This window comes from Myxocyprinus asiaticus, chromosome 13 (assembly GCF_019703515.2).
Source record: "Myxocyprinus asiaticus isolate MX2 ecotype Aquarium Trade chromosome 13, UBuf_Myxa_2, whole genome shotgun sequence".
Classification (NCBI taxonomy): Eukaryota; Metazoa; Chordata; class Actinopteri; order Cypriniformes; family Catostomidae; genus Myxocyprinus; species Myxocyprinus asiaticus.
In genome coordinates this window covers 5,537,048-5,563,812 of record NC_059356.1, presented here as the reverse complement: position 1 = coordinate 5,563,812, position 26,765 = coordinate 5,537,048, and the positions used below count along the sequence as shown (strand labels likewise).

General features: G+C 39.1%; 2 protein-coding genes across 2 annotated transcripts in view; one reads left to right on the top strand and one right to left on the bottom strand.

Annotated features, from left to right (window-relative positions):
• The window catches only part of LOC127450351 (gastrula zinc finger protein XlCGF57.1-like), a 152,577-nt gene that overhangs the window by 47,168 nt on the left and 78,644 nt on the right, over nt 1-26,765 (bottom strand). The gene's annotated exons all lie outside the window — the stretch shown is intronic.
• Nucleotides 12,804-25,572, top strand: LOC127450389 (gastrula zinc finger protein XlCGF8.2DB-like). Its single transcript, XM_051714475.1, has 2 exons — nt 12,804-13,066; nt 23,415-25,572. The coding sequence occupies exons 1-2, from the start codon at nt 12,985-12,987 to the stop codon at nt 24,413-24,415; spliced, it is 1,083 nt and encodes a 360-aa protein (XP_051570435.1). The 5' UTR covers nt 12,804-12,984; the 3' UTR covers nt 24,416-25,572.

Here is a 26,765-nt window from a genome sequence, read left to right as displayed (position 1 = left end):
TTAAAATTATTTGTCTGCCAATCATAATAATGGTCAGACCCCAATTGTTTTTTATATGTTTGTCCCTCAAATTTATGACTGCCCCATCGCCCAAAATACAAATTCTGGGGCAAAGTAAACTTTGAGTTCCCAAAACATCACACAATCAACTCTGAACCTTCAACCAAAAATCTTGGATCTTAACACACCCCCAAAAGACATGGGTTGTGTCTCCAACTTCTGATTGGCATCGCCAGCAGGTGGGTGTGTCTTTAAGACCAAGCCTATACAATCTAGAGGGGTCCAATAAAATCTATGTAAAATCTTGAATTGCATAAGGTGAACCCTTGCGTCTCTAGATGCAGACTTAAACATTTTTAGAATCCTAGCCCACACTCCCTCCTCCAATACCAAATGTAAATCTTTTTCCCATAATCTCTTGAGAGAAGTTGAAGCTCCGTCCCCCAGACTCTGAATTAGCAGGGAGTAATACACTGATGCTTCATGACCTTTTCCAAAAGCAGTAATCACCACTTCCAGAGTATCTGCCGCTTTAGGGGGTGTGTGCTACTCCCAAAAACAATACAGAGCTGGTGGTGCAGCTGTAAATACCTATAAAACTGAGATCTGGGAATCCCAAAATGTTGAACCAAATTCTCAAAAGATCTCAACACTCCACTCTCATACAGGTCACTGAGTGTAGTAACCCTCCACACAATCCACTCTGACCAGCAGAAAGGGGACTTATTAATTCATAATTTAGGGTTCAGCCATATGCTTGAGGCAACATTTAAATAAGTGTCTGAATTAAACACTCTGGACACTTTTGTCCATACCGAGTGCAAATGTGAAATAACGGGGTGTAACTTAACTTCTCTGATTAGTTTGATAGAATGGCTTTGCAATGGCAAAATAGTGACCAATGGGCCAAATGTCTGAGGCCGAATGCATAATAATAAAACAAAATCTTGGTTAGGCCTAGCCCACCTTTGTCAATCGGTGTAACTTATTGAACTATAATCTGGGACGTTTACCATTCCAAATTAAGGACTTTGCTATGCTATCTAATTGCTTGAAATAAGAGAGGGGCACATCTAGAGGAAGAGATTGTAGCAGGTAGTTGAATTTTGATTTTAATAACATTAACCTTCCCAATCATAGATAAATGTAATGAAGCCCACCTGCCCACATCGCTCGAAAAACTTTTTATTAAGCGGTCAAAATTAACACTAACTAAATCAGTCAAATTTGCTGGGCATAAAATGCTCAAATACTTAATGCCCTATTTAGGACATTGGAAAGCACCCGGCTGGAAAGCCGTTACTGTGCAGTACGCTGTCAGAGCCAAAGCTTCGGATTTAGACCAGTTGGCTCTGTATTCCAATAACTTAGAATATGAATTAATAATTCTATGGAGGCAAGGCATAGATCTAATGGGGTCAGAGACAAATAATAAAATATCATCTGCATAAAGCAAAAGCTTAAGCGGAATGCTTTCCGCCACCACCCCTGGAAAATCATCTTCCCTTCTTATGGTGGCTGCTAATGGTTCCAGGGCAAGACAGAACAATAATGGGGAAAGAGGGCAACCCTGCCGGGTGCCCCTATCCAGAGTAAAATAATCTGAAATTAATCCATTTGTTTGTACCGCCGCTACCGAGTGTCTATAAAGTAACTTAATCCATCCAATAAAAATATTCCCGAACCCGTATATTTCTAAAATATTATAAAGATTATCCCATTCTTCCATATCAAATGTCTTTTCCGCGTCAAGTGAGATGGCCGCGACCAGAGTCTGATCATTCACCACTGACCACATAATATTGATGAAACTCCTAAAGTTATCAGAAGAGCTGCGGCCCCGAATAAACCCCACCTGATCTATATGTATAAGGAATGTCATAACTTAATCGGTTAGCCAGAATTTTTGACAATATTCTTAGGTCTAGATGGATCAGGGAAATTGGATGGTAACTCTTACACTGCTTGGATCTTTGTCCTTTTTAAGGATCAGACTGATCCGGGCTTGTGTCATGGTTGGCGGAAGCTTTCCATTCTTTAATGATTCCGTATAAACTTCTAACAAAAGTGGAGCCAATTCTGTAGCATAAGATCTAAAAAATTCAGCGACAAAACCATCTGGCCCCGGAGACCTTAATTACCTCGCCAAACTCTTCCAAGTTTATCTTAGAATCAAGAGAATTTTTTTGCTCAGTCGTCAGTTTAGGGAGTTCTAATGGTTCCTCGAAGTTCCTAATATCCTCATCAGTAGACGAAGACGTGGAACTATAATGATCCAGATAAAATTCTTTAAAAGCATTATAAATATCAGTCGCTGATGTAAATATTTTCCCACCAGCAGATTTCACTGAGGGAATGGTAGAAAAAGACTCTCTCTACTTTATGTATCTTTCCAAAAGCTTCCCTGGTTTGTCTCCCAACTCAACTTGTCTGCCCTAAACAGCCAAAACTCCACCTTCCGTGACAAAATAATATTATATCTGTATTTCAATTGGGTCAATTCTCTGAGGGCATCAGACGACATTCGGCGCTTCAGCTCTGCCTCTGCACTTTTAATATTCCCTTCCAACTCCATGAGTTCTCATGCTTTGGATTTTTTGATGAATGATGCATACTGTATGATCTGGCCCCTAAGAACCGCCTTAAGTGCCTCCCAAGCCATGCCCACAGAGGATACTGAGGACCAGTTGGTCTCCATATAAAACATTAATTTCAGCCTTTAACAGTTATTGAAATTCAGGATTTTGCACAAGGGATACATTAAAGCTCCAACTATATGATTTCTTTTTCTCTGTATGTGGCAACACCTCTAAACTCACCAGGGCATGATCTGAGACTAAGATGTTTCCAATTGAGCAGATGAAATAAAGGATATATATATATATATATATATATATATATATATATATATATATATATATATATATATATAAAATCTATTCTAAAATAAATCTTATGGACTGATGAAAAAAATGTATAGTCCCTATCAGATAGGTTCAAAAGTCTCCAAATATCTGTAAGGCCAAGATTTGTACACATCCTGAGAAGCATCAATGTTGCTCTAGGGGGCTTGCACACTTTTGCTTCACTATGTTCAAGACTGTCAAAAGATTAAAGTCTCCTCCCAATATTATATCATGAGGGGTGCCAGCGGCTTGCAACATCCCTTCAAGATCTATAAAAAAGCCCTGGTCATCAGCATTAGGTGCGTAGATATTAGTCAAAATCAACCTTTGCCCCTGAATTTCTGCTAAAACAATAATGACTCTTCCTAATTTATCTTTAATCTGCTTGAGACATTTGAATTGTAGATGTTTACTTATCAATGTAATGACTCCCCTGCTCTTACTTGAGCCAGCACTAAAGAAAACATGTCCACCCCATATCTTCCCAAATTTTTCAGCTTCCTGTGGGGAAAGATGCATTTCTTGAAGAAACACTATATCATATTTCTTACGTTTAAGAAAATAAATAACCTTCCTTCTTTTTATGGGGTGCCCCAACCCATTCACATTCCATGTGGAGAGAGATAATCCACTCATATCAACATTTGACATTTGACATACACTATATTGCCAAAAGTATTCGCTCACCCATCCAAATAATTGAATTCGGGTGTTCCAATCACTTCCATGGCCACAGGTGTATAAAATGAAGCACCTAGGCATGCAGACTGCTTCTACAAACATTTGTGAAAGAATGGGCCGCTCTCAGGAGCTCAGTGAATTCCAGCGGGGTACTGTGATAGGAAGCCACCTGTGCAACAAGTCCAGTCTTGAAATTTCCTCGCTACTAAATATTCCACAGTCAACTGTCAGTGGTATTATAACAAAGTGGAAGCGATTGGGAATGATAGCAACTCAGCCACGAAGTGGTAGGCCACGTAAAATGACAGAGCGGGGTCAGCGGATGCTGAGGCACATAGTGCGCAGAGGTCGCCAACTTTCTGCAGAGTCAATCGCTACAGACCTCCAAAGTTCATGTGGCCTTCAGATTAGCTCAAGAACAGTGCATAGAGAGCTTCATGGAATGGGTTTCCATGGCCGAGCAGCTGCATCCGAGCCATACATCACCAAGTGCAATGCAAAGCGTCGGATGCAGTGGTGTAAAGCACACCACCACTGGACTCTAGAGCAGTGGAGACGTGTTCTCTGGAGTGACGAATCACGCTTCTCCATCTGGCAATCTGATGGATGAGTCTGGGTTTGGCGGTTGCCAGGAGAACGGTACTTGTCTGACTGCATTGTGCCAACTGTGAAGTTTGGTGGAGGGGGGATTATGGTGTGGGGTTGTTTTTCAGGAGTTGGGCTTGGCCCCTTCAACCCAACAGAGCACCTTTGGGATGAATTAGAGCGAAGACTGCGAGCCAGGTCTTCTCGTCCAACATCAGTGTCTGACCTCACAAATGCGCTTCTGGAAGAATGGTCAAAAATTCCCATAAACACACTCCTAAACCTTGTGGAAAGCCTTCCCAGAAGAGTTGAAGCTGTTATAGCTGCAAAGGGTGGGCCGACGTCATATTAAACCCTATGGATTAAGAATGGGATGTCACTTAAGTTCATATGCGTTTAAAGGCAGATGAGTGAATACTTTTGGCAATATAGTGTATTAGAAAAAATAGATTGTGTGTCAAAAACAATATTATAAAGACCACATTCCAACACTAGTGTAACAATCAAACCCCAAACTTCCCCCCGAACCAAACAAACAGAAAAATGAAAAATGTGCGCATTAACCCCGCGCACGACAGCGCCAACCCTCTAAACTCAAACAGTCCATATACGCCTACGAGAGTCCCCGTGACAACTTTGCCATCGGACTGCTCAAGTCCGGTGTTTCTATGTAGATTTTGTGAGACAGAATTACACAGCAAAAAATTGTCTATAAAACAAACTCCAGCCAATAAGCGGAATAAACACAAAAAAATGTGTAGATTCATCCACATAACTGTCCTGAAGGTGTGTTCCTCCCAGTGGCGGATTTAGGCATGGGCGACATGGGCGGCATCTTGCGGGGTGGTGGCACGAGGCACCCCCACAGACAAAATGAGGGTAACAAAACACCCAATTTCTCCATTGTCCTGCAAGATTTTGTGCCACAAAACAAACTTCACACCACAGGAGGCATAAGCACCAAAAACTTGTAGATTTATCCACAAGCTGTCCCGAAGAAATTATATTACACAAAACAAACTCCTGCCGCTAAGCGGAACCAGCACAAAAAGAAACAAAGAAGGTGCCCAGCTTCCTCGGGCAGTCGAGTGTATGTTCAGTGAGACAGGCCCACTAAACAGCAACATGAAAAACACCAAATGGCTTACTCACTCCAATGTTTTTATGAAGGAGAGTGCTTGCTGTGGGCATGTATATTCTCTATGGCCATTCTTAGCATCTATTCTCAGTTTGGCCGGAAACATCAGAGCAAACGTGATCTTCCATTGATGTAAGCGATTCTTGCATTCCCTGAATTTATCATGTTTCTCTTTTGTCGAATTTGCAAAATTTGTGAACAAGAAAATGCTGTAGTTCTTCCAAGAAAGCTTTCCTTTACTCCTCGCCTTGCATAACACGAGATCTTTATCGGATGATATCAGAAATTTGGCCAGAATTGATCGGGGCCTGTCTCCCTCAGAGAACTCGGGAAGAGCTCATCTAGGAATTTCACCATATCTCTGCCTTCCTCATGCTCGGGAATTCCAACAATTCAGATGTTGTTTCATCGATTACGATTCTCCAAATCTTCTAGTTTTTCCCAAACGCTCTGCAAGTCTGTCTTGGTCGCTAGCGGGTTAGCAGCTAATTCCCTCTCCGGTGACCAGATAATCAATCCGTTTCTCGACGTCCGACAATCTTGTAACCAACTCAGATAATTTTGTCTCCATGGAGGTGATTGATAGACGTATTACAGCCAGATCCTCCAAGTCTGCGATGACCTTCGCCAGCATTGCAGACATGTTCACCAGTTGATGCTGAATTTCTCCCGCCGCACCATCCAAATTGATTCCCTGGTCTGTGGCCCTGTCTGGGGTATCAGCTTGACTCTAACTTCCAGTGACCACTTTATTAGGTACACCTGTTCACTTATTCATGCAATTATCTAATCAGCCAGTCGTGTTAGAGCAGTGACCCCATTTCATTCAAGGCCCATATGCCTGGCATAAACTGCACCCCACATAATGACACCCCTGGGTTAATTCTGAGTACATTCAGAACAATTTTATTTGTTTTTGCTATATCCCCTACCTCTACTCCTTACTACCCTTTACAGAAGCTAAAACAATGTAGCTAATGTGACTTTCTATCCTTTGAGTTACTCTAAATTTCATACCAATGACATACCATTAGCTGCAGTTTGTTCACTACAACAATTCTGGGCTTTTCTATGTTTTCTTAAAGACCTTAGTTGTCTGAAACTTTTCTCACATGGAGTGCAATGGTATGGCTTCTCTCCAGTATGCACACTCTCATGCCTCTCTAGGTTTAATGACCAACTAAAACTCTTTTCACATTGACGGCATGTGTAAGGCTTCTCTCTAGTGTGAATTCTCATGTGAAAGTCAAGTTTTCCTTTACGCACAAAACTCTTCCCACACTGCAAGCATGTGAATGGCATTTCTCCAGTGTGACTTCTCATGTGAACATAAAAGTTTCCTCTATAAATGAAACTTATTCCACACTGATGGCAAGTGAAAGGTCTCTCTCCAGTGTGACATCTAATGTGATCCTCAAGACCTTCTTTCCTTACAAGACTCTTTACACAGGGCACATGAAATGTTTCTTTCTGGTGTGAATTCTTATGTCTCTTAAGACTTTCTTTTCGTGTAAAACTCTTTCCACATTGATGGCATGTGAAAGGATTTTTGGCTTGAGTTTTGTTTTGTGAAGAATTCTTAGTCTGTAAGCAACTAAAAGATTTTTCTTCAGTTATGAAATGATGAGGATTCTGATACTGATGTTCCTCCTTCACTTCATTCAGTTCTTGAATTTTCTCTTTCATTTCTATTGGTTCTTGATTTTCCTTTCATTTCCATCAAGCCTAAAAAGAAAATATGAAAATACTTTCACATTTTGGTTATTATTTTACCTTTTTTTTTTATTTTTTTTTTTTTAGGAAATTGGAAAGAACATCTGCATCTTGAAAGATGTTGTTGATGAAATTCAGTATAAACAAACTAAAAAAAGCTTTGCCTTCCTCCCATACACACTCAATTTCAAAGAACCTTTGAAATTCGACTTGGTAATAGCAACTGCAAATACTGCTCACAAATCTTACATGTCTGGTTTGAATCCTGATTCCTGGTAATTTGTTATTGGTGCTTCTTCGTATCTTAATTCTGGCTACTTAAACTTACAGTTACAGAATTAGCTAAAAAGACAGGACTACCCCAATCTATCAGCAACAGACATCAAGGTGCTGGCTCTGACATATCAACTGGAAACTGAGAATGTGGGAACTAAGCATCCGAAGGAAGAACCAGAGAAAAAGGTATTTATGTATCGAGTAATTCAGATGGAATGTGATGAAACAAGCATTTGTTCTTTGGATTCAGACACTGCTATCTGTTTGAATTTTCAAATTTTCAATCTCTTTTCCCGAATTTGGAATATTCAGACATTTTATTTGACATTTTAGTTGGAGGTGCAGCTGTGTTGTTTAAACGCACTATGAGACGCAGGCGAGGGAGACAAGCAGGCGCGCTGATCAGGCTCCGTCGGTGGGGCTTTCGAACAACGCTGCCGAGCATACATCTTCCGAATCTCCACTCTCTCCCTAACAAAATGGACGAACTACATCTCCTCACCCGCACAAACAAGGACTTTTCAACCTCTGCTGCCTTGTGCTTCACAAAAACCTGGCTGAGTGAAGCCATTCCGGACAGTGCGTTACATCTGCTGGGTTTCCAGCTGTTCAGAGCGGATCGCATCACGGAGTTAACGGGGAAAACGAGAGGTGGTGGAACATGTTTTTACATCAATGAAAGTTGGTGTACAGATGTAACAACGTTAAAGAAGATGTGCTGTCCTAATTTGGAAGCGCTCTTTATTAATTGTAAGCCTTTCTACTTGCCGCGGGAGTTTTCCTCGTTTATTCTGGTGAGTGTGTCTATCGCGCCAAACGCGTGTTTGAATGCGGCGCTGCATCAGCTGGCTGATCAAATCACAGACATGGAACAATAATACCCGGACTCAGTTATTATTATTCTTGGGGATTTTAACAAAGCAAATCTCACATGTGAACTGCCCAAATACAAACAGCACATCACATGCTCCACCAGAGACAGGAACATACTGGATCATTGTTACACAACAATAAAGGATGCATATCACTCTGTCCCTAGAGCAGCTTTGGGAATCTCTGATCACTGTCTGGTTCATCTTCTTCCAACCTACAGACAGAAATTAAAATCTGCTAAGCCTGTATTAAGGACTGTAAAGTAATGGACCAATGAAGCAGAGCTGGAACTACAAGCCTGCTTTGACTGCACTGATTGGAGTGTTTTTGAAGCTGCAGCCACAGACCTGGACGAGCTCACAGATACTGTTACATCATATATCAGTTTCTGTGAGAATATGTGCATTCCTACTAGGACTTATTTAACATTTAACAATGACAAAGATGGTTTACAGTGGAACTCAGGCAGTTTCATCAGGCCAAAGAGGATGCTGCCAAGAGGATGAGTTGGAGATAAAGTCTTGTACAATCAGGCCAGGAACACACTGAATAAGGGAATCAGAGTGGCTAAAAGAAGATACTCTGAGAAGCTGAAAAGCATCAGTGTGGAGTGGCATGAAACAACTTACGAATTACAGCACTCCTACCCCCAACCCTGTAGGGAACCAACAACTGGCTGACGACCTGAATGTGTTCTACTGCAGATTTGAAAGGCCCAATCTCACACCCCACACCCACTCTGACCTTCACTTCACACAAACACCAACACCTCCTGCAACCCCCCTCCTCCCCCCTCCTGCTACTCAACCTGCACTTAAGATCTGTGAAGATGATGTGAGCCGTGTCTTTCGAAAACAAAGGATAAGGAAAGCACAGGGCCCAGATTTTGTTTCACCTGCATGTCTTAGATCCTGTGCTAACCAGCTGGCCCCCATCTTCACACAGATCTTCAATAGATCACTAGAGCAGTGTGAAGTCCAATGCTGCTTCAAATGTTCCACTATCATCCCCATCCCAAAGAAACCAAAAATCACAGGACTTAATGACTACAGACCTGTCGCCCTGACATCTGTGGTCATGAAGTCATTTGAGAGACTGGTGTTGGCCCACCTGAAGGACATCACTGGACCCTTTCTAGATTCCCTTCGAATTACTTATTGAGCAAACAGGTCTGTGGATGATTCAGTCAACATGGGATTGCAACATATCCTGCAACATCTGGACAGACCAGGGACATATGCAAGGATCCTTTTGTGGACTCCAGTTCGGCTTTCAACACCATCATCCCAGCTATTCTCCGGACTAAATTACACCAACTCTCTGTTCCCATGTCTATCTGTCAGTGGATTACCAGCTTTCTGACAGACAGGCAGCAGCTTGTGAGACAGGGGAAACTCACTTCCAGCACCTGTACAATCAGCACTGGTGTCCCCCAGGGATGTGTGCTCTCCCCACTACTCTTCTCCCTCTACACCAACGATTGCATCGCCAAGGACCCCTCTGTCAAGCTCCTGAAGTTTGCAGACGACACCACTGTCATCGTCCTCATGCAAGATGATGATGAGTCTGCATACAGAAGGGAGGTTGAACAGCTGGCTGTCTGGTGCAGTCAAAACAACCTGGAGCGGAACATGCTCAAAACAGTGGAGATGATAGTGGACTTTAGGAGGAACACCCCAACACTGACCCCCCTCACCATTCTAAACAGCACTGTGGCAACAGTGGAGTCATTCAGGTTCCTGGGCACTACCATCTCACAGGACCTGAAGTGGGAGACCCACATTGACTCCATTGTGAAAAAGGCCCAGCAGAGGTTTCTACTTCCTTCGCCAGTTGAGGAAGTTCAACCTGCCACAGGCGCTGCTGATACAGTTCTACTCAGCGGTCATTGAGACTGTCCTCTGCACTTCAATAACTGTCTGGTTTGGTTCAGCTACGAAATCAGACATCAGAAGACTACAAAGGACAGTTCGGACTGCTGAGAGGATTATTGGTTGCCCCCTGCCCCCCTTCAAGAACTATACACTTCCAGAGTGAGGAAAAAGGCTGGAAAAATCACTCTGGACCCCACTTACCCTGCCCACTAAATTTCTGAACTGTTGCCTTCTGGCCAATGCTTCAGAGCTCTGAGCACCAGAACCGTCAGGCACAGGAACAGTTTTTCCCCCCAGGCTATCCATCTCATGAACAGTTAAAACTGCCCCTTTGAGCAATAATTAATGTGCAATACACAGCTTAGTCTTTTTATATTATCCAACACATCCTACCTCTTCTGCCATTACATTCCCTTGCACTGTACATAACCGATTTGTATTTAGATTTGCATTACGTATGTGTATGTGTGTGTGTATGTATGTATGTATGTTTATGTATGTATATATATTAATATATGTGTATATATGTGTATATGTATGTACAGTGCATCCGGAAAGTATTCACAGCGCTTCACTTTTTCCACATTTTGTTATGTTACAGCCTTATTCCAAAATGGATTTAATTCATTATTTTCCTCAAAATTCTACAAACAATACCCCATAATGACAATGTGAAAGAAGTTTGTTTGAAATCTTTGCAAATTTATTAAAAATAAAAAACGAAAAAAATCACATGTACATAAGTATTCACAGCCTTTGCCATGACATTCAAAATTGAGCTCAGGTGCATCCTGTTTCCACTGATCATCCTTGAGATGTTTCTACAACTTGATTGGAGTCCACCTGTGGTAAATTCAGTTGATTGGACATGATTTGGAAAGGCACACACCTGTCTATATAATGTCCCACAGTTAACAGTGCATGTCAGAGCACAAACCAAGCCATGAAGTCCAAGGAATTGTCTGTAGACCTCCGAGACAGGATTGTATCGAGGCACAGATCTGGAGAAGGGTACAGAAACATTTCTGCAGCATTGAAGGTCCCAATGAGCACAGTGGCCTCCATCATCCGTAAATGGAAGAAGTTTGGAACCACCAGGACTCTTCCTAGAGCTGGCCACCTGGCCAAACTGAGTGATCAGGGGAGAAGGGCCTTAGTCAGGGAGGTGACCAAGAACCCGATGGTCACTCTGACAGAGCTCCAGCATTTCTCTGTGAAGAGAGGAGAACCTTCCAGAAGAACAACCATCTCTGCAGCACTCCACCAATCAGGCCTATATGGTAGAGTGACCAGACAGAAGCCACTCCTCAGTAAAAGGCACATGACAGCCCACCTGGAGTTTGCCAAAAGGTACCTGAAGGACTCTTAGACCATGAGAAACAAAGATTGAACTCTTTGGCCTGAATGGCAAGCATCATGTCTGGAGTAAACAAGGCACCGCTCATCACCTGGCCAATACCATCCCTACAGTGAAGCATGGTGGTGGTAGCATCATGCTGTGGGGATGTTTTTCAGCGGCAGGAACTGGGAGACTAGTCAGGATCGAGGGAAAGATGAATGCAGCAATGTACAGAGACATCCTTGATGAAAACCTGCTCCAGAGCACTCTGGACCTCAGACTGGGGTGAAGGTTCATCTTCCAACAGGACAATGACCCTAAGCACACAGCCAAGATAACAAAGGAGTGGCTCCGGGACAACTCTGTTAATGTCCTTGAGTGGCCCAGCCAGAGCCCAGACTTGAACCCGATTGAACATCTCTGGAGAGATCTGAAAATGGCTGTGCACCAATGCTCCCCATCCAACCTGATGGAGCTTGAGAGGTCCTGCAAAGAAGAATGGGAGAAACTGCCCAAAAATAGGTGTGCCAAGCTTGTAGCATCATACTCAAAAAGACTTGAGGCTGTAACTGGTGCCAAAGGTGCTTCAAATTATTGAGCAAAGGCTGTGAATACTTATGTACATGTGATTTTTTTTTTTCATTTTTTATTTAATACATTTGCAAAGATTTCAAACAAACTTCTTTCACGTTGTCATTATGGGGTATTGTTTGTAGAATTTTGAGGAAAATAATGAATTTAATTCATTTTGGAATAAGGCTGTAACATAACAAAATGTGGGAAAAGTGAAGCGCTGTGAATACTTTCCAGATGCACTGTATATGTGTGTGTGTGTGTGTGTGTGTGTGTGTGTGTGTGTGTGTATATATATATATATATATATATATATATATATATATATATATATTGTGTATTCTATATATACTTTTTCTTTTCAATATTTATCTATTTTTTTTATTCAATTTTAATTATTTTTAAAAGTCTTGCTGCTGTTTTTGTATTGTTGTGTACTGGAAGCTACTGTCACCAAGACAAATTCCTTGTATGTGTAAGCATAGTTGGCAATAAAGCTCATTCTGATTCTGATTCTAAATTCCAGGTCCAGATATGCAGCACACAAAGACACCTAGAGGCCCCTGCTGGAATTGCTGGTTTCCATTTTCCATCAAAAGACCTCAGCTTCAACTATATTTTAATTATGTAAATTCGTATTAACAAATATAGTGGTAATGCTATAATGTATAACATTTACTGAAACTTGCGGTGTATTGTGGTGACTGTATGTCCCCAATGTTGTACTTGTTCTTGTTATAAAGAAAAAAATTACATTACCATTTACAATGTCTTTGGTCCAGATGCTTTCACTAGATGGCGATAATGCGCTTATTAGTTTGTGAATCTCCATTAAAGAAGAAAAGGAAGAAGATGATGATGATGCTGAAGCTGAAGATTCTCCGTGCTGAAGGAGAGTAAATGTGTGACTTTCATCTGTTTTATTTCTTCAGTGATTTCACAAGTTTTATTTCCAGTGTTTATTTTCGGCGGGAGAATTGTAAAACTCCAGGAAACAAGTGAAATCTGTGTGACACTGTTGTAAAGATGTTTATTAAAGAGGAGAGTGAAGATATGGCTTATCCAGAAGCATGCAGAATTAAAACCGAACACACTGACGAACAAACAGGTTGGTGTTCATTCTTCATTCTTTACATTCAGACAGTTGAACAGATTTGATGACTGTAGTTATTAAACCAGAGGAGCTGACAAATAACCTTGTTAAACAAACAAAGGACTGCAAAAACAGAACAATTATTGTCACATAGCATGCACATCCCATACAATAGTCATGAGAACAATTCAAAACAGACCAAATTGATTTTTTCATAATGGAGGAATTTCACCCCCTTTTAATAGTTGAATGTGGCAAATAATGTTGGGGTTTATGGTGCTCTAATGGATTTGAACCATTCAGAAATGAAGACATCCGTGCTTGTGAATTGATTTATCTTCATCTTAGTGATATCAGTGCAAATATCATCAATATCTGATATTAATCTTCCATCTTGTTCAGTAACTGTAGGCAAATCAGTGTTTCCTGCACAGCTGTTATTATTATTATTATTATTATTATTATTATTATTATATTTGACTAGAGTTGTAAATTTTCAGTCTGTGTTGAATGTAATGAAATACAAAAGTTTGAACCACACAATAACAGCAAGTGCAGTGAATTCATTATCTCTTGCTTATTCAGCCTACGGTGGATTTACAACGTATCTAACTTTATCTAACTAACTTTTTCTGAAGAACAAACATGACCTCACACCCTTAACTAACAAATAGGTTTTGATTCACTTTACTTTGGAAATCAAAACATACAATGTAGGGTTATGAAATCAGAGGAAGAGCATTTAAATCTGCTTAAGTCTATATCTTTGATGATATCAACCCACATAAGAGTAGAACTGTCTTTTTACACACAATAATGCAGCCTAAAATGGATAAATAGCATTATGTCTGTTTTTTCTTTATTATCGTCCCATTCATTGAGGGGACAATTAGCCTTTTCTTGTCCTACACACATGAATTTTCACACAAGAGCCAGATACTTGTGCAGATAATAAATAATCATAAGAAACATTGAACAAACTGATTTGATGATGTTCAGGATTGTGAACGCTGACACACACTGTATACAACTAAACACTGTCAGGATTTATGCATAGGCAAGTTCAGTAACACTTCACATAATCTTTTTACAAGCACTACAGAAAACAACTGAGAATAAAATGCAAATTTTCCTGTGTATTTTCTTTGAAGCTTTGGTTTCCATCACCGATTTATCTTTTGTGAAAAAAGGTTGTGCATATAAGCTGACATCACTTCTGTAACAGCTTTGAAGTCTGTAGTTTTGACTGCACCCAGCGGCTAAACAATTTGCATAAATTCATCTGATTGAATAAGACTCGATAAAATGTGTTCACCCAAAAGTTGCTGGTTCATTTTTTGGAGAAGAGTGAAACTGAAGTATGTCCAGACAATTTTAAATACGTGCGCTCCTCCGGAACTGGACCACAGATCGCTTGACTAGCACCGATGCTGTAGCACGTGTCAAGTGTTGTTAAACTCACCACTGAGTTTTGCGCAGAGAGGGTTCTGATGTTTACACCGCGATTTTATCAAAATCATTAGGAAGGGGGGCCTGGGTAGCTCAGCGAGTAAAGACACTGACTACCACCCCTGGAGTTGGGAGTTCGAATCCAGGGTGTGCTGAGTGACATCAGCCAGGTCTCCTAAGCAACCAAATTGGCCCGGTTGCTAGAGAGGGTAGAGTGACATGGGGTAACCTCCTTGTGGTTGCTATAATGTGGTTATCGCTCTCGGTGGGGCGCGTGGTGAGTTGTGCGTGGATGCCGCAGAGAATAGTGTGAAGCTTCCACACTCGCTATGTCTCCGCGGTTACTCGCTTAACAAGCCACGTGATAAGATGCACGGATTGACGGTCTTAGATGCGGAGGCAACTGAGATTCGTCCTCTGCCACCCGGATTGAGGTGTGTCACTACGCCACCACAAGGACAGAGCGCATTGGGAATTGGGCATTCCAAATTGGGGAGAAAAGGGGAGGAAAAAAAATCATATGGAAGGTCTGATAAAAGTGATTTTCTGACCTCATCGAATCACTGACTTACATTAAATAAAGACATTACATCATACCGGGAGACTCTGAGAAGTGGTGGTACATAGAGCTGCACGATCGTTAAGAGATCGCGTTCTCGATTCAGACACCTACACGATCTCATTTTTAAATGACAACGATTCTGCAATGTATATTAACATTCCAGTGGCATGCATTTGTAAGGCGGTCAAATTTCAGTTAGAAATTCACTTCAAGGCGCGTTTTTAAATGTTGAAACTTTATATGGCATCTACAAAACACAGCGCTCCTGCACGAGATGCTGAGGAAACTAAAACGCAGCAGCCAAAGACGTTTGTCTAGAACAATGATTTACAAACTGCAGGGTGCAGCCACGATTAGCTAGGAGTGTGACAGAGTGTCTGTTCAGTTCAGTATTTCAATAGCCACCAAAGCTACAAAAATACCAGCATTACCATGATCTGAATAAATTTGCTACCGGTGCGCTGTTTGATTACAGCCGGCTGCTTTCCAATGCTCACATGCGTGTGTTTGCCCATGCTCTTGTGTCTTGTGATGAATGCAGTGCTCCTGCGCAAGACTCTGCACTGTTTTTAATCAAAATACCCCTCTTTAGGTGATATTAATGAATTACCAGTGTAAACAGACGGGATTAAATCTGCACTGTCTTGACAAGATATCAAAGCAAACACAGCCATTAATGTATAAGCAGACAGGACAATTCTTCAAAGTGTTAGATCTGTGCGATCTCTAAATATATATAAGCTGCATGCTGTCTGTTATAGGCATTCAGGCATTCTTACTGCATCAAATCAGTATTAATGTAGATCTAATAATCACACAGTAAAGAGTGTCAGATATTTAAGTAGTTTCATTTGCATTAAATTACCTTTTTTTAATGTTTTAATATTATAATTTTTTAAATGTTTAATTGCTACTGTTGCTAAAACACTTAAAGCACTGTTTACTCTGTTCTCTATTTAATTACTGGCTGTTGAATAATTCCTTTACAAGCTTGAAGCAATTTTTACAAGAGAAACACTGAAGGCCTCATTGTTTTAATTTAAATTGTTAATATTTATTTAAAAATACCTTGTTTTACACTCAACCGTCACTTCATTTAGAAGGTGAAACATAAAGCGGAGCACAGACAAGTCAGAGTCTGAACCTTTATTTTCACCACCAAAGAGGTCGAAGTCTGCTGTGTTGGAATGCTTTGGTTATGTTAAAGACACACAAGGCACCTTCAGTTTTTTTCAGTTACGCAGTTTGTAAAGTCCTGCCAGCCACTTGCGTTCAAAAGTCACGAATGCTGTGCTCATCATTCCAAGGAATTAAATTTCTTTATTCTTTTGGATATCTTATGCATTTACATATTTTTAAGGAATTTACCTGCAATAAAAGTGGCAGGCAATTTTGTACAATATCTTTTACACTTGTTGGACTATGCAGGCTTTTTCCCTAAATTGAAAATTTTGCATTCAGTTCTTCAAAAAAGCTAAATATGCTTCTCATCTGAAACACGTCTACACAGCGCAACTGAAGCCTGGTTTCATGCAAGTATCACTCGAGCCATCGCAGCACACATGCCCCAAAGAGCTGCTCTGCACTCTGGAGCACACAAATCAACGGGCTTCCATAGTATACTAAGAAACAAACTGGCAATGTTTGCCTTAAATTTATATTCATGGAGATGATCAAAATCGTTAAGAGCCTGATGAAAATTATTAATACCTGTTAAAGGGGTCATGAAATGCTCTTTTTTAAAAAAAAAAAAAAAAAAATAGTTTCATTATCTTCCCTGAGGTCCACTGATAATGTTAGTAAAGTTTTCTTTTTCACCAAAACATAGTCATAATTTTGTAATATATGATAATTTTCCACCCTTTCTCTGACCATCTTTCTGAAAAGCTTGATTTGTGCCTCAGTTCCTCCTTTAAACTTCAATGTAAATGCCCTCTGTTATGATTGGCTAACAGCGTGTAGCCCCTCAAATTCAGCCATTTTTGAAACTCAATCAGAAGAGAATAAACAAGCACCAAAACATTAGAAATGTACATTTCACGGTTTACACATAACGCACATCCAACACATTGCATTGGAATAAATTACACCATTCATCTCAAGCACAACTGTTAACACTCACACCCTGTCTACACCGGACACTATAATCAATGATGCTGTCTACCATGGAAGCGTCCGTTGCGGCGCGTCACTCACACAGTAAACAAACAGGTGTCCCGATCCATTTTGCGCTGGTGCCACTACTGTCAACAACACAAAGAAATGTTTCAGAAAGTTTGTGCCGACGTGCACGGTGTAGTCCGCCTCAAGCGGTTGCGTCGCATCAATGGATGCGCTCGGTGTAGACTGTGTGTCAGCATCATAAACAATCATGACATTTGAAATATTAATGAATGGAACTGATTACTTGCATCTTTGATCATCCAAAAGTGTTTTTAACTCTCCCATATCCTTCAGTGACAATTCCTTGGCAAAGACTTGTTTTATGACTGCTTCACAAGGCGCACACACAGGGCTCCAGACTAAAGGAATGACTTAGGAGCCATTGGCTCCTAAACTGAAACATTAAGGAGCCATATGGCTGTTTCTAGTGGCCAAATCATAGATTTGCTGTTCAGAAACAAGATAGAAAGCTGAAGAAAAGGAAGTCAGCTGATAACCCATTCATCAAAATTTTAATAAACAGAATATATCATTGAGAAGATAAGTTTGCATTCCCTTTTGTCTCATAAATGTTCACACCCCTTTCATAATTTATACAAATATAAGAGAGAAAAGATTTTTTATTTTATTTAGTACTGCTCTTCAGAATCTACATTACAGATAATAGTATGCATATAGTGTGTTGTCTTCTTGAGCATCAATGAATGTTTGCACCTTGTGTAGTAGTTGTGTACAAGTACCTAAATTGTCGTAAGTGTCAAAAGCTTGATTATATATATATATATACACAATACCGGTCAAAAGTTTTGAAACACTTGACTGATGTTTCTCATGATCTTAAAAATCTTTTGATCTGAAGGCATATGCTTAAATGTTTGAAATTAGTTTTGTAGACAAAAATATAATTGTGCCACCATATTTATTTCGTTATAAAACTAAAATGTAATTTAAATAAAGAAGTTTTTGAAATTGATGACTTGGACCAAATAATAAAGCAGCCAATAAGTGCCCAATATAGATGGGAACTCCTTCAATACTGTTTAAAAAGCATCCCAGGGTGATACCTCAAGAAGTTGGTTGAGAAAATGTCAAGAGTACATGTCAGCAAATTCTAGGCAAAGGGTGACTACTTTGAAGATGCTAAAATATAACACAGTTATGATTTATTTTGGATTTTGTTTAGTCACAACATAATTCCCATAGTTCCATTTATATTATTCCATAGTTTTGATGACTTTACTATTATTTTAAAATGTGAAGAAAAAAATAATAAAGAATGAGTGTGTTTCAAAACTTTTGACCAGTAATGTACATATATATATATATATATATATATATATATATATTAATTGTTTTAAAATATTGCCTTAGTCTTTCTTTATCTGTGTGCATGCGCATGGCAGCGCTCTCAGATCGGTTCACGTGCATTGTGAAAGAAAAGTAATGCAGGTTCAAGCATTCGTGCAATTCCAAACATTAGTAACCGCTGCAAGTTATTATACAAATCTACAAAAACGCCACAGAATAACAGAAAAGGAAAAGATTACAGCGTTTCAGAAGACGCAGAATATTGTAAACTGTCAAATACACATTGCCTTTTCTGTGTCAAAATAAAAGCTTCACTGACACTGAGAGAAACCAGAATGAGTAGCGTGTGTGATTTGCGCTTTTTCTGTCACTGGAGCACAAATGAAGGGAATGTGATGCCTTCAAAACTTGCGCGCACTTGCGTGTTTCAGATCGTGCAACACTCACACAAAACACAGCTATGTGTGTTTGGATGGGAGCGTGGGATGAAATTTCGGTCCTCCAAAGTGGATTCAATGACAGTTTCTTGCATTCTAGACATGCTTTTCATCTAATGACAAGTGCAGCTGTCAGTGAAAAACCATGCGTTTCATAATTTCCCTCAATCTCACGAGAAGCCCTGACCACTGATAGACACGCGCACGTGTATATTTACATATATCGACATGCAAAATGTACAAACCTTGAAAATCGCTGTTTTCTGCTCGGTATCACGTTATCTAAAGCTAAACCAGTTCCACACCATGGGAGACACACTTTTTCCTTCATAATCTCTTCTTCTCATTCAAATTAATTTGAGGAATGAGCAGTTCCTCCGCCTTCCTCAATTTATCCGACAGGGTGTGTAATGCGTGCGTGTTATGTGCTGTACGCATTACAAATTTTACGTTACCACGATAGAGATGATAATCCAAAATGTATACCAGTTGACAAATTGTTACTGGTTTATCATGTCTATCGGTATATCGCCCACCCCTACATATTACAATAGCCTCCTCCCCTACCAAGCGCAGTTTACATTTCTGTGACGGAGAATCGAGTTGATTGCATAGGTATACTATTACGTTGTGCATCTCTCAAAATATTAGGAAACGTAGACTATAACTTTGACATGATACTACTTGAGCATGTAACCAATACGTACGTGTCATTTTTTTCTTTCTGGACAAGTAACTTTTTTACTTTGAAAAGTGAATGACCAATTTACTTGTCCGAAGGACAAGCACATCACAATGCTTTATGTCAAGCCCTGCAATCAGAATCTTATAACTAGCCCTATAGGTTTTAATTTATGTTTAGTTTGATTTCCCATAGCACATTGAAGTAAAACAAAGTCCAATTTTAAAATTTTCAGATGCTTAGATGATCTAAAATAGCACATATATTCAATGAATACATAATATGCAACTACATAATTACATTATGAATTTATTGCATTTACGTAATAAGCTATATTTGCACACAAAGATGACCATATTCATTAGCCATCTTCATGGACCATTTTTGACCCAGGAAAAACCCTGCTGTGATAGTTAAAATCTACCAACAAAGATTATAAATGACTTGATTATGAGAAGTTTCTCCATCATTTAGCCTACTGATAAATGGTCACACTTCTAATTTTTGTGTGTTTGTACTGACCATGATGCTTCTGTCTGGTGTAGAAATAACAACAAAAAGTATTGATATAATAATCTTAAGTAATAATGGCTGTTTGTTTTTAGGCAGTTTAAATTTAAGTTGGCCAACCCTTTGCATACAAGCTGTGATCAGGAATTTGCCTGATAAATGAAAATTCAAGCAAGAATTATGCTAAGAGTGAGTAATTGAGTTACAATGTGGAAAATGCTTTACCAGTTCTACTTACTGCTTGCACAAATACCCAACTTCTTGGCTAAACACAAAAGTAAATAAATTAATAAAGAGGTACTCAAGCAGTTACTTCGAAAAGCAGATCAGTCATATTTTTCATATTAGTAGAGGTGGATACATTAATTTATTAATTTCTTGAGCATCAATGAATGTTTGCACCTTGTGTAGTAGTTGTGTACAAGTACCTAAATTGTCGTAAGTGTCAAAAGCTTGATTATATATATATATATATACACAATACCGGTCAAAAGTTTTGAAACACTTGACTGATGTTTCTCATGATCTTAAAAATCTTTTGATCTGAAGGCATATGCTTAAATGTTTGAAATTAGTTTTGTAGACAAAAATATAATTGTGCCACCATATTTATTTCGTTATAAAACTAAAATGTAATTTAAATAAAGAAGTTTTTGAAATTGATGACTTGGACCAAATAATAAAGCAGCCAATAAGTGCCCAATATAGATGGGAACTCCTTCAATACTGTTTAAAAAGCATCCCAGGGTGATACCTCAAGAAGTTGGTTGAGAAAATGTCAAGAGTACATGTCAGCAAATTCTAGGCAAAGGGTGACTACTTTGAAGATGCTAAAATATAACACAGTTATGATTTATTTTGGATTTTGTTTAGTCACAACATAATTCCCATAGTTCCATTTATATTATTCCATAGTTTTGATGACTTTACTATTATTCTAAAATGTGAAGAAAAAAATAATAAAGAATGAGTGTGTTTCAAAACTTTTGACCAGTAATGTACATATATATATATATATATATATATATATATATATATTTTAATTGTTTTAAAATATTGCCTTAGTCTTTCTTTATCTGTGTGCATGCGCATGGCAGCGCTCTCAGATCGGTTCACGTGCATTGTGAAAGAAAAGTAATGCAGGTTCAAGCATTCGTGCAATTCCAAACATTAGTAACCGCTGCAAGTTATTATACAAATCTACAAAAACGCCACAGAATAACAGAAAAGGAAAAGATTACAGCGTTTCAGAAGACGCAGAATATTGTAAACTGTCAAATACACATTGCCTTTTCTGTGTCATAATAAAAGCTTCACTGACACTGAGAGAAACCAGAATGAGTAGCGTGTGTGATTTGCGCTTTTTCTGTCACTGGAGCACAAATGAAGGGAATGTGATGCCTTCAAAACTTGCGCGCACTTGCGTGTTTCAGATCGTGCAACACTCACACAAAACACAGCTATGTGTGTTTGGATGGGAGCGTGGGATGAAATTTCGGTCCTCCAAAGTGGATTCAATGACAGTTTCTTGCATTCTAGACATGCTTTTCATCTAATGACAAGTGCAGCTGTCAGTGAAAAACCATGCGTTTCATAATTTCCCTCAATCTCACGAGAAGCCCTGACCACTGATAGACACGCGCACGTGTATATTTACATATATCGACATGCAAAATGTACAAACCTTGAAAATCGCTGTTTTCTGCTCGGTATCACGTTATCTAAAGCTAAACCAGTTCCACACCATGGGAGACACACTTTTTCCTTCATAATCTCTTCTTCTCATTCAAATTAATTTGAGGAATGAGCAGTTCCTCCGCCTTCCTCAATTTATCCGACAGGGTGTGTAATGCGTGTGTGTTATGTGCTGTACGCATTACAAATTTTACGTTACCACGATAGAGATGATAATCCAAAATGTATACCAGTTGACAAATTGTTACTGGTTTATCATGTCTATCGGTATATCGCCCACCCCTACATATTACAATAGCCTCCTCCCCTACCAAGCGCAGTTTACATTTCTGTGACGGAGAATCGAGTTGATTGCATAGGTATACTATTACGTTGTGCATCTCTCAAAATATTAGGAAACGTAGACTATAACTTTGACATGATACTACTTGAGCATGTAACCAATACGTACGTGTCATTTTTTTCTTTCTGGACAAGTAACTTTTTTACTTTGAAAAGTGAATGACCAATTTACTTGTCCGAAGGACAAGCACATCACAATGCTTTATGTCAAGCCCTGCAATCAGAATCTTATAACTAGCCCTATAGGTTTTAATTTATGTTTAGTTTGATTTCCCATAGCACATTGAAGTAAAACAAAGTCCAATTTTAAAATTTTCAGATGCTTAGATGATCTAAAATAGCACATATATTCAATGAATACATAATATGCAACTACATAATTACATTATGAATTTATTGCATTTACGTAATAAGCTATATTTGCACACAAAGATGACCATATTCATTAGCCATCTTCATGGACCATTTTTGACCCAGGAAAAACCCTGCTGTGATAGTTAAAATCTACCAACAAAGATTATAAATGACTTGATTATGAGAAGTTTCTCCATCATTTAGCCTACTGATAAATGGTCACACTTCTAATTTTTGTGTGTTTGTACTGACCATGATGCTTCTGTCTGGTGTAGAAATAACAACAAAAAGTATTGATATAATAATCTTAAGTAATAATGGCTGTTTGTTTTTAGGCAGTTTAAATTTAAGTTGGCCAACCCTTTGCATACAAGCTGTGATCAGGAATTTGCCTGATAAATGAAAATTCAAGCAAGAATTATGCTAAGAGTGAGTAATTGAGTTACAATGTGGAAAATGCTTTACCAGTTCTACTTACTGCTTGCACAAATACCCAACTTCTTGGCTAAACACAAAAGTAAATAAATTAATAAAGAGGTACTCAAGCAGTTACTTCGAAAAGCAGATCAGTCATATTTTTCATATTAGTAGAGGTGGATACATTAATTTAGGTAGAAAAGATCAGCAGTGAACTGGTCTAGTCTTCGTTTGTTAATTGGGTTCAAATCTTTGGCCGTAAAAATCAGCAAGTTGGGCTCATTACAAGGGAAACAGTGTGGGGGAAAATGCTGCTTTTGTGTTGTACATAAGATATCAAATACAAGTAGATACTTTATCTGTGTAGATTTCCTCCATTGCAGTGAGGGTCACTTTTATTGATTTTCTTTCATATTTTCTTTTTATACTCAACGGAAATGAAAGAGGAAAATCAAGAGCCAATTGAAGTGAAAGAAGAAAGTCAAGAACTGATTGAATTGAAGGAGGAACATCAGTATCAGAATCCTCATCATTTCATAACTGGAGAAACATCTGTGAGTTCCTCACATACTGAGAAGAATTCCCCACAAAACAAAACTCAAGCCAAAAATTCCTTCCCATGCCCGCACTGTGGAAACAGTTTTAAACAAAAACAAAATCTTAACAAGCACATGAGAATTCACACTGGAGAGAAGCCTTTCATGTGCCATCATTGTGGAAAGAGTTTCACACGGAAAGGAAGTCTTACCCAGCACACGAAAATTCACACTGGAGAGAAACCTTTCACGTGTCTTCAGTGTGGTAATAAATTCACGCGGAAGGAAAATCATAACAAGCACATGAAAATTCACACTGCAGAGAAGCCTTTCACTTGCCGCCAGTGTGGAAAGAGTTTTAGTCGGAAAGATGGTCTTAACATGCACATTAAAGTTCACACTGGAGAGAAGCCTTTCACATGCCATCAGTGTGGTAATAGTTTCATGTCTAAAGCATACCTTAAAGTGCACATGAGAACTCACACTGGAGAGAAGCCTTTCACTTGCCGTCAGTGTGGAAAAAGTTTTGCAAATGGAGGAAACCTTTATGCGCACATGAAAATTCACACTGGAGAGAAGCCTTTCACATGCCATCAGTGTGGAAAGAGTTTTAGTCGGAAAGAGGGTCTTAACCTGCACATTAAAGTTCACACTGGAGAGAAGCCGTTCATGTGCCTTCAGTGTGGTAATAGTTTCATGTCTAAAGCATACCTTAAAGTGCACATGAGAACTCACACTGGAGAGAAGCCTTTCACTTGCCGTCAGTGTGGAAAATGTTTCGCGAATGGAGGAAACTTTTATGCGCACATGAAAATTCACACTGGAGAGAAGCCTTTCACGTGCCATCAGTGTGGAGAGAGTTTTGTCAAGAGAGGAGGCCTTAATGATCACATGAGAATTCACACCTGAGAGAAGCCTTACACTTGGTTTCAGTGTGGAAAAAGTTTCATTAATAGAGGAAACTTTAATGTGCACATGAGAAATCACACTGGAGAGAAACCTTATAAATGCCATAAATGTGGAAATAGTTTCAGTTGGTCAAGCGCCCTAAAACACCATGAGAGATTGCCTCATTTTATGCCTGGAGTCAAGGGCGTAGTTTTTGTTTGAATTTTGGGGGTCTGGGTTGTTTCGTTACAGCACATTACACAGTGCATAATAATTGTTTACATTAGATAAATAGAAATTGATATTCATAGCATACTTTATACTTCTTCAAATTCATTAATAGCATACAAGTATTTGTGTATTGTGTATCATATAAAACATTCTTCCCATTACAAAATCTAAATTCTTACGTGTTCATATGAAATGTCTGACTGGCTACAATCCCCAATGTGATAGCCAGAAAAAAACAACTAATAATTTCTTTGAACAGCTTTAACATCTCCATTGAACACATGACTTGTATTACACATGCTATAGACCATTTCAAGATGGTTTAAGGAAGTGATATCTTTTTGTTCCCTGAACATTTCCTGCTAGTTGCCAAACTCAGACTGCATTCCAAATGGGATAAATCACCCTCCGAAGGGCACTTTGTAGGGAGAACAATCATGATAGTCATGCTGTAAGATCGCTTCAAACTGAATTTTCAATAAAAATGACTTTAAAAGTAAGTTCTGAATGACCCTTATTTTTGAGCCCCACACCTTTTATTCTTTCAAAGCTCTCACAGTGAATGGTAAAGTCTTCTAAGTGAATAGGGCATAGGGATGATCACTTCTGAATGGAACACACGCTCATTAAAAACAACAATGGGAGGCGCTTCATTCATAGAGACTTTAACACAATTACTAAGCTCCACAAGTTATTTACTTCTACATTTAGTCATTTAGCAGACGCTTTTATCCAGAAGGAAGAGACAATAAAAGTATTTTATAATTAAAAAGAAATCCTTACCTTGTCTGCGGGTCAGCTAAATTGTAGTAGAAAATTTACGTGTCCTTTAAGGTATTAAGGCATAACTTTCTGTAAAGTTATTTTTGGTACTACAATAAAAATAAATTGACTTTTCAATAGTTTTTGTTTTATTTCTTGAACGACATCTTTACATGATAAACTGTTCCTCCTCTTCAGACTGGCCTACCCTGCGGTATACCCCTGTTGACTTTAGGATGTTCACATCGAAAGCTTCACCTGACCTCAAAACATTCAGACATCAACAACAGTACAGTGGGTATCCAAACCAGAACACCATCCCAACCTTGAAGCATGGGGGTGGCAGCATCATGTTGTGGGGGTGCTTTGCTGCAGGAGGGACTGGTGCACTTCACAAAGTAGATGGCATAATAAGGAAGGAAAATTATGTGGATATATTGAAGCAACATCTCAAGACATCAGCCAGAAAGTTAAAGCTTGGTCGCAAATGGGTTTCCAAATGGACAATGACCCCAAGCATGCCTCCAGAGTTGTGGCAAAATGGCTTAAGGACAACAAAGTCAAGGTATTGGAGTGGCCATCACAAAGCCCTGACCTCAATCTGATAGGAAATTTGTGGGCAGAACTGAAAAATGTATGTGAGCAAGGAGGCCTACAAACCTGACTCAGTTACACCAGTTCTGTCTGGAGGAATGGGCCCGAATTCCTGCAACTTATTATGAGGAGCATGTGGAAGGCTACCCAAAACCTTTCACCCAAGTTAAACAATTTAAAGGCAATGCTACCAAATACTAACAAAGTGTACGTAAACTTCTGAACCACTGGGAATGTGATGAAAGAAATAAAAGCTGAAATAAATAATTCTCTCTACTATTCTGACATTTCACATTCTTAAAATATAGTAGTGATCCTAACTGAACTAAGACAGGGAATGTTTTCTATGATTAAATGTCAGGAATTGTGAAAAACTGAGTTTAAATGTATTTGGCTAAGGTGTATGTAAACTTCTGATATCAACTGTATGTAATAAGACACTTTATGATTTTATGCACTGAACATTCTTAAGTTTAAGAGTTAAGATGTAACCAGATTGTGTTGCGGTTTGCAAAGTTACAGGTCACAGAACATTCAATGATTCGCTTGCAAAGGGAAATTCCCTTGCTGACAAAGCTGCTAAACAAGCCGCAAAGTCACAAATCGCAGAAGTGGCTGTAATTTTTCCTGTTCACCCGGACTGTGCAGGCTCGGAGTCATTGTCTAAAATGTACAATCCAAATGATAGAGGTCTGTATAAAAAAAAAAAAAAAAAAAAAAATGGACTGCCATGTTATCGAATAGGGGACTCTGGAATTTAAACAAAGTTTTCCCCCAATGGGGT

Bases quoted from the DNA above. Each gene is read 5' to 3' on its own strand.
- LOC127450389 (XM_051714475.1), top strand. From the start codon at position 12,985: ATGTTTATTAAAGAGGAGAGTGAAGATATGGCTTATCCAGAAGCATGC. The intron at 13,067-23,414 runs GTTGGTGTTCAT...CGGAAATGAAAG, and splicing joins ACACACTGACGAACAAACAG to AGGAAAATCAAGAGCCAATT.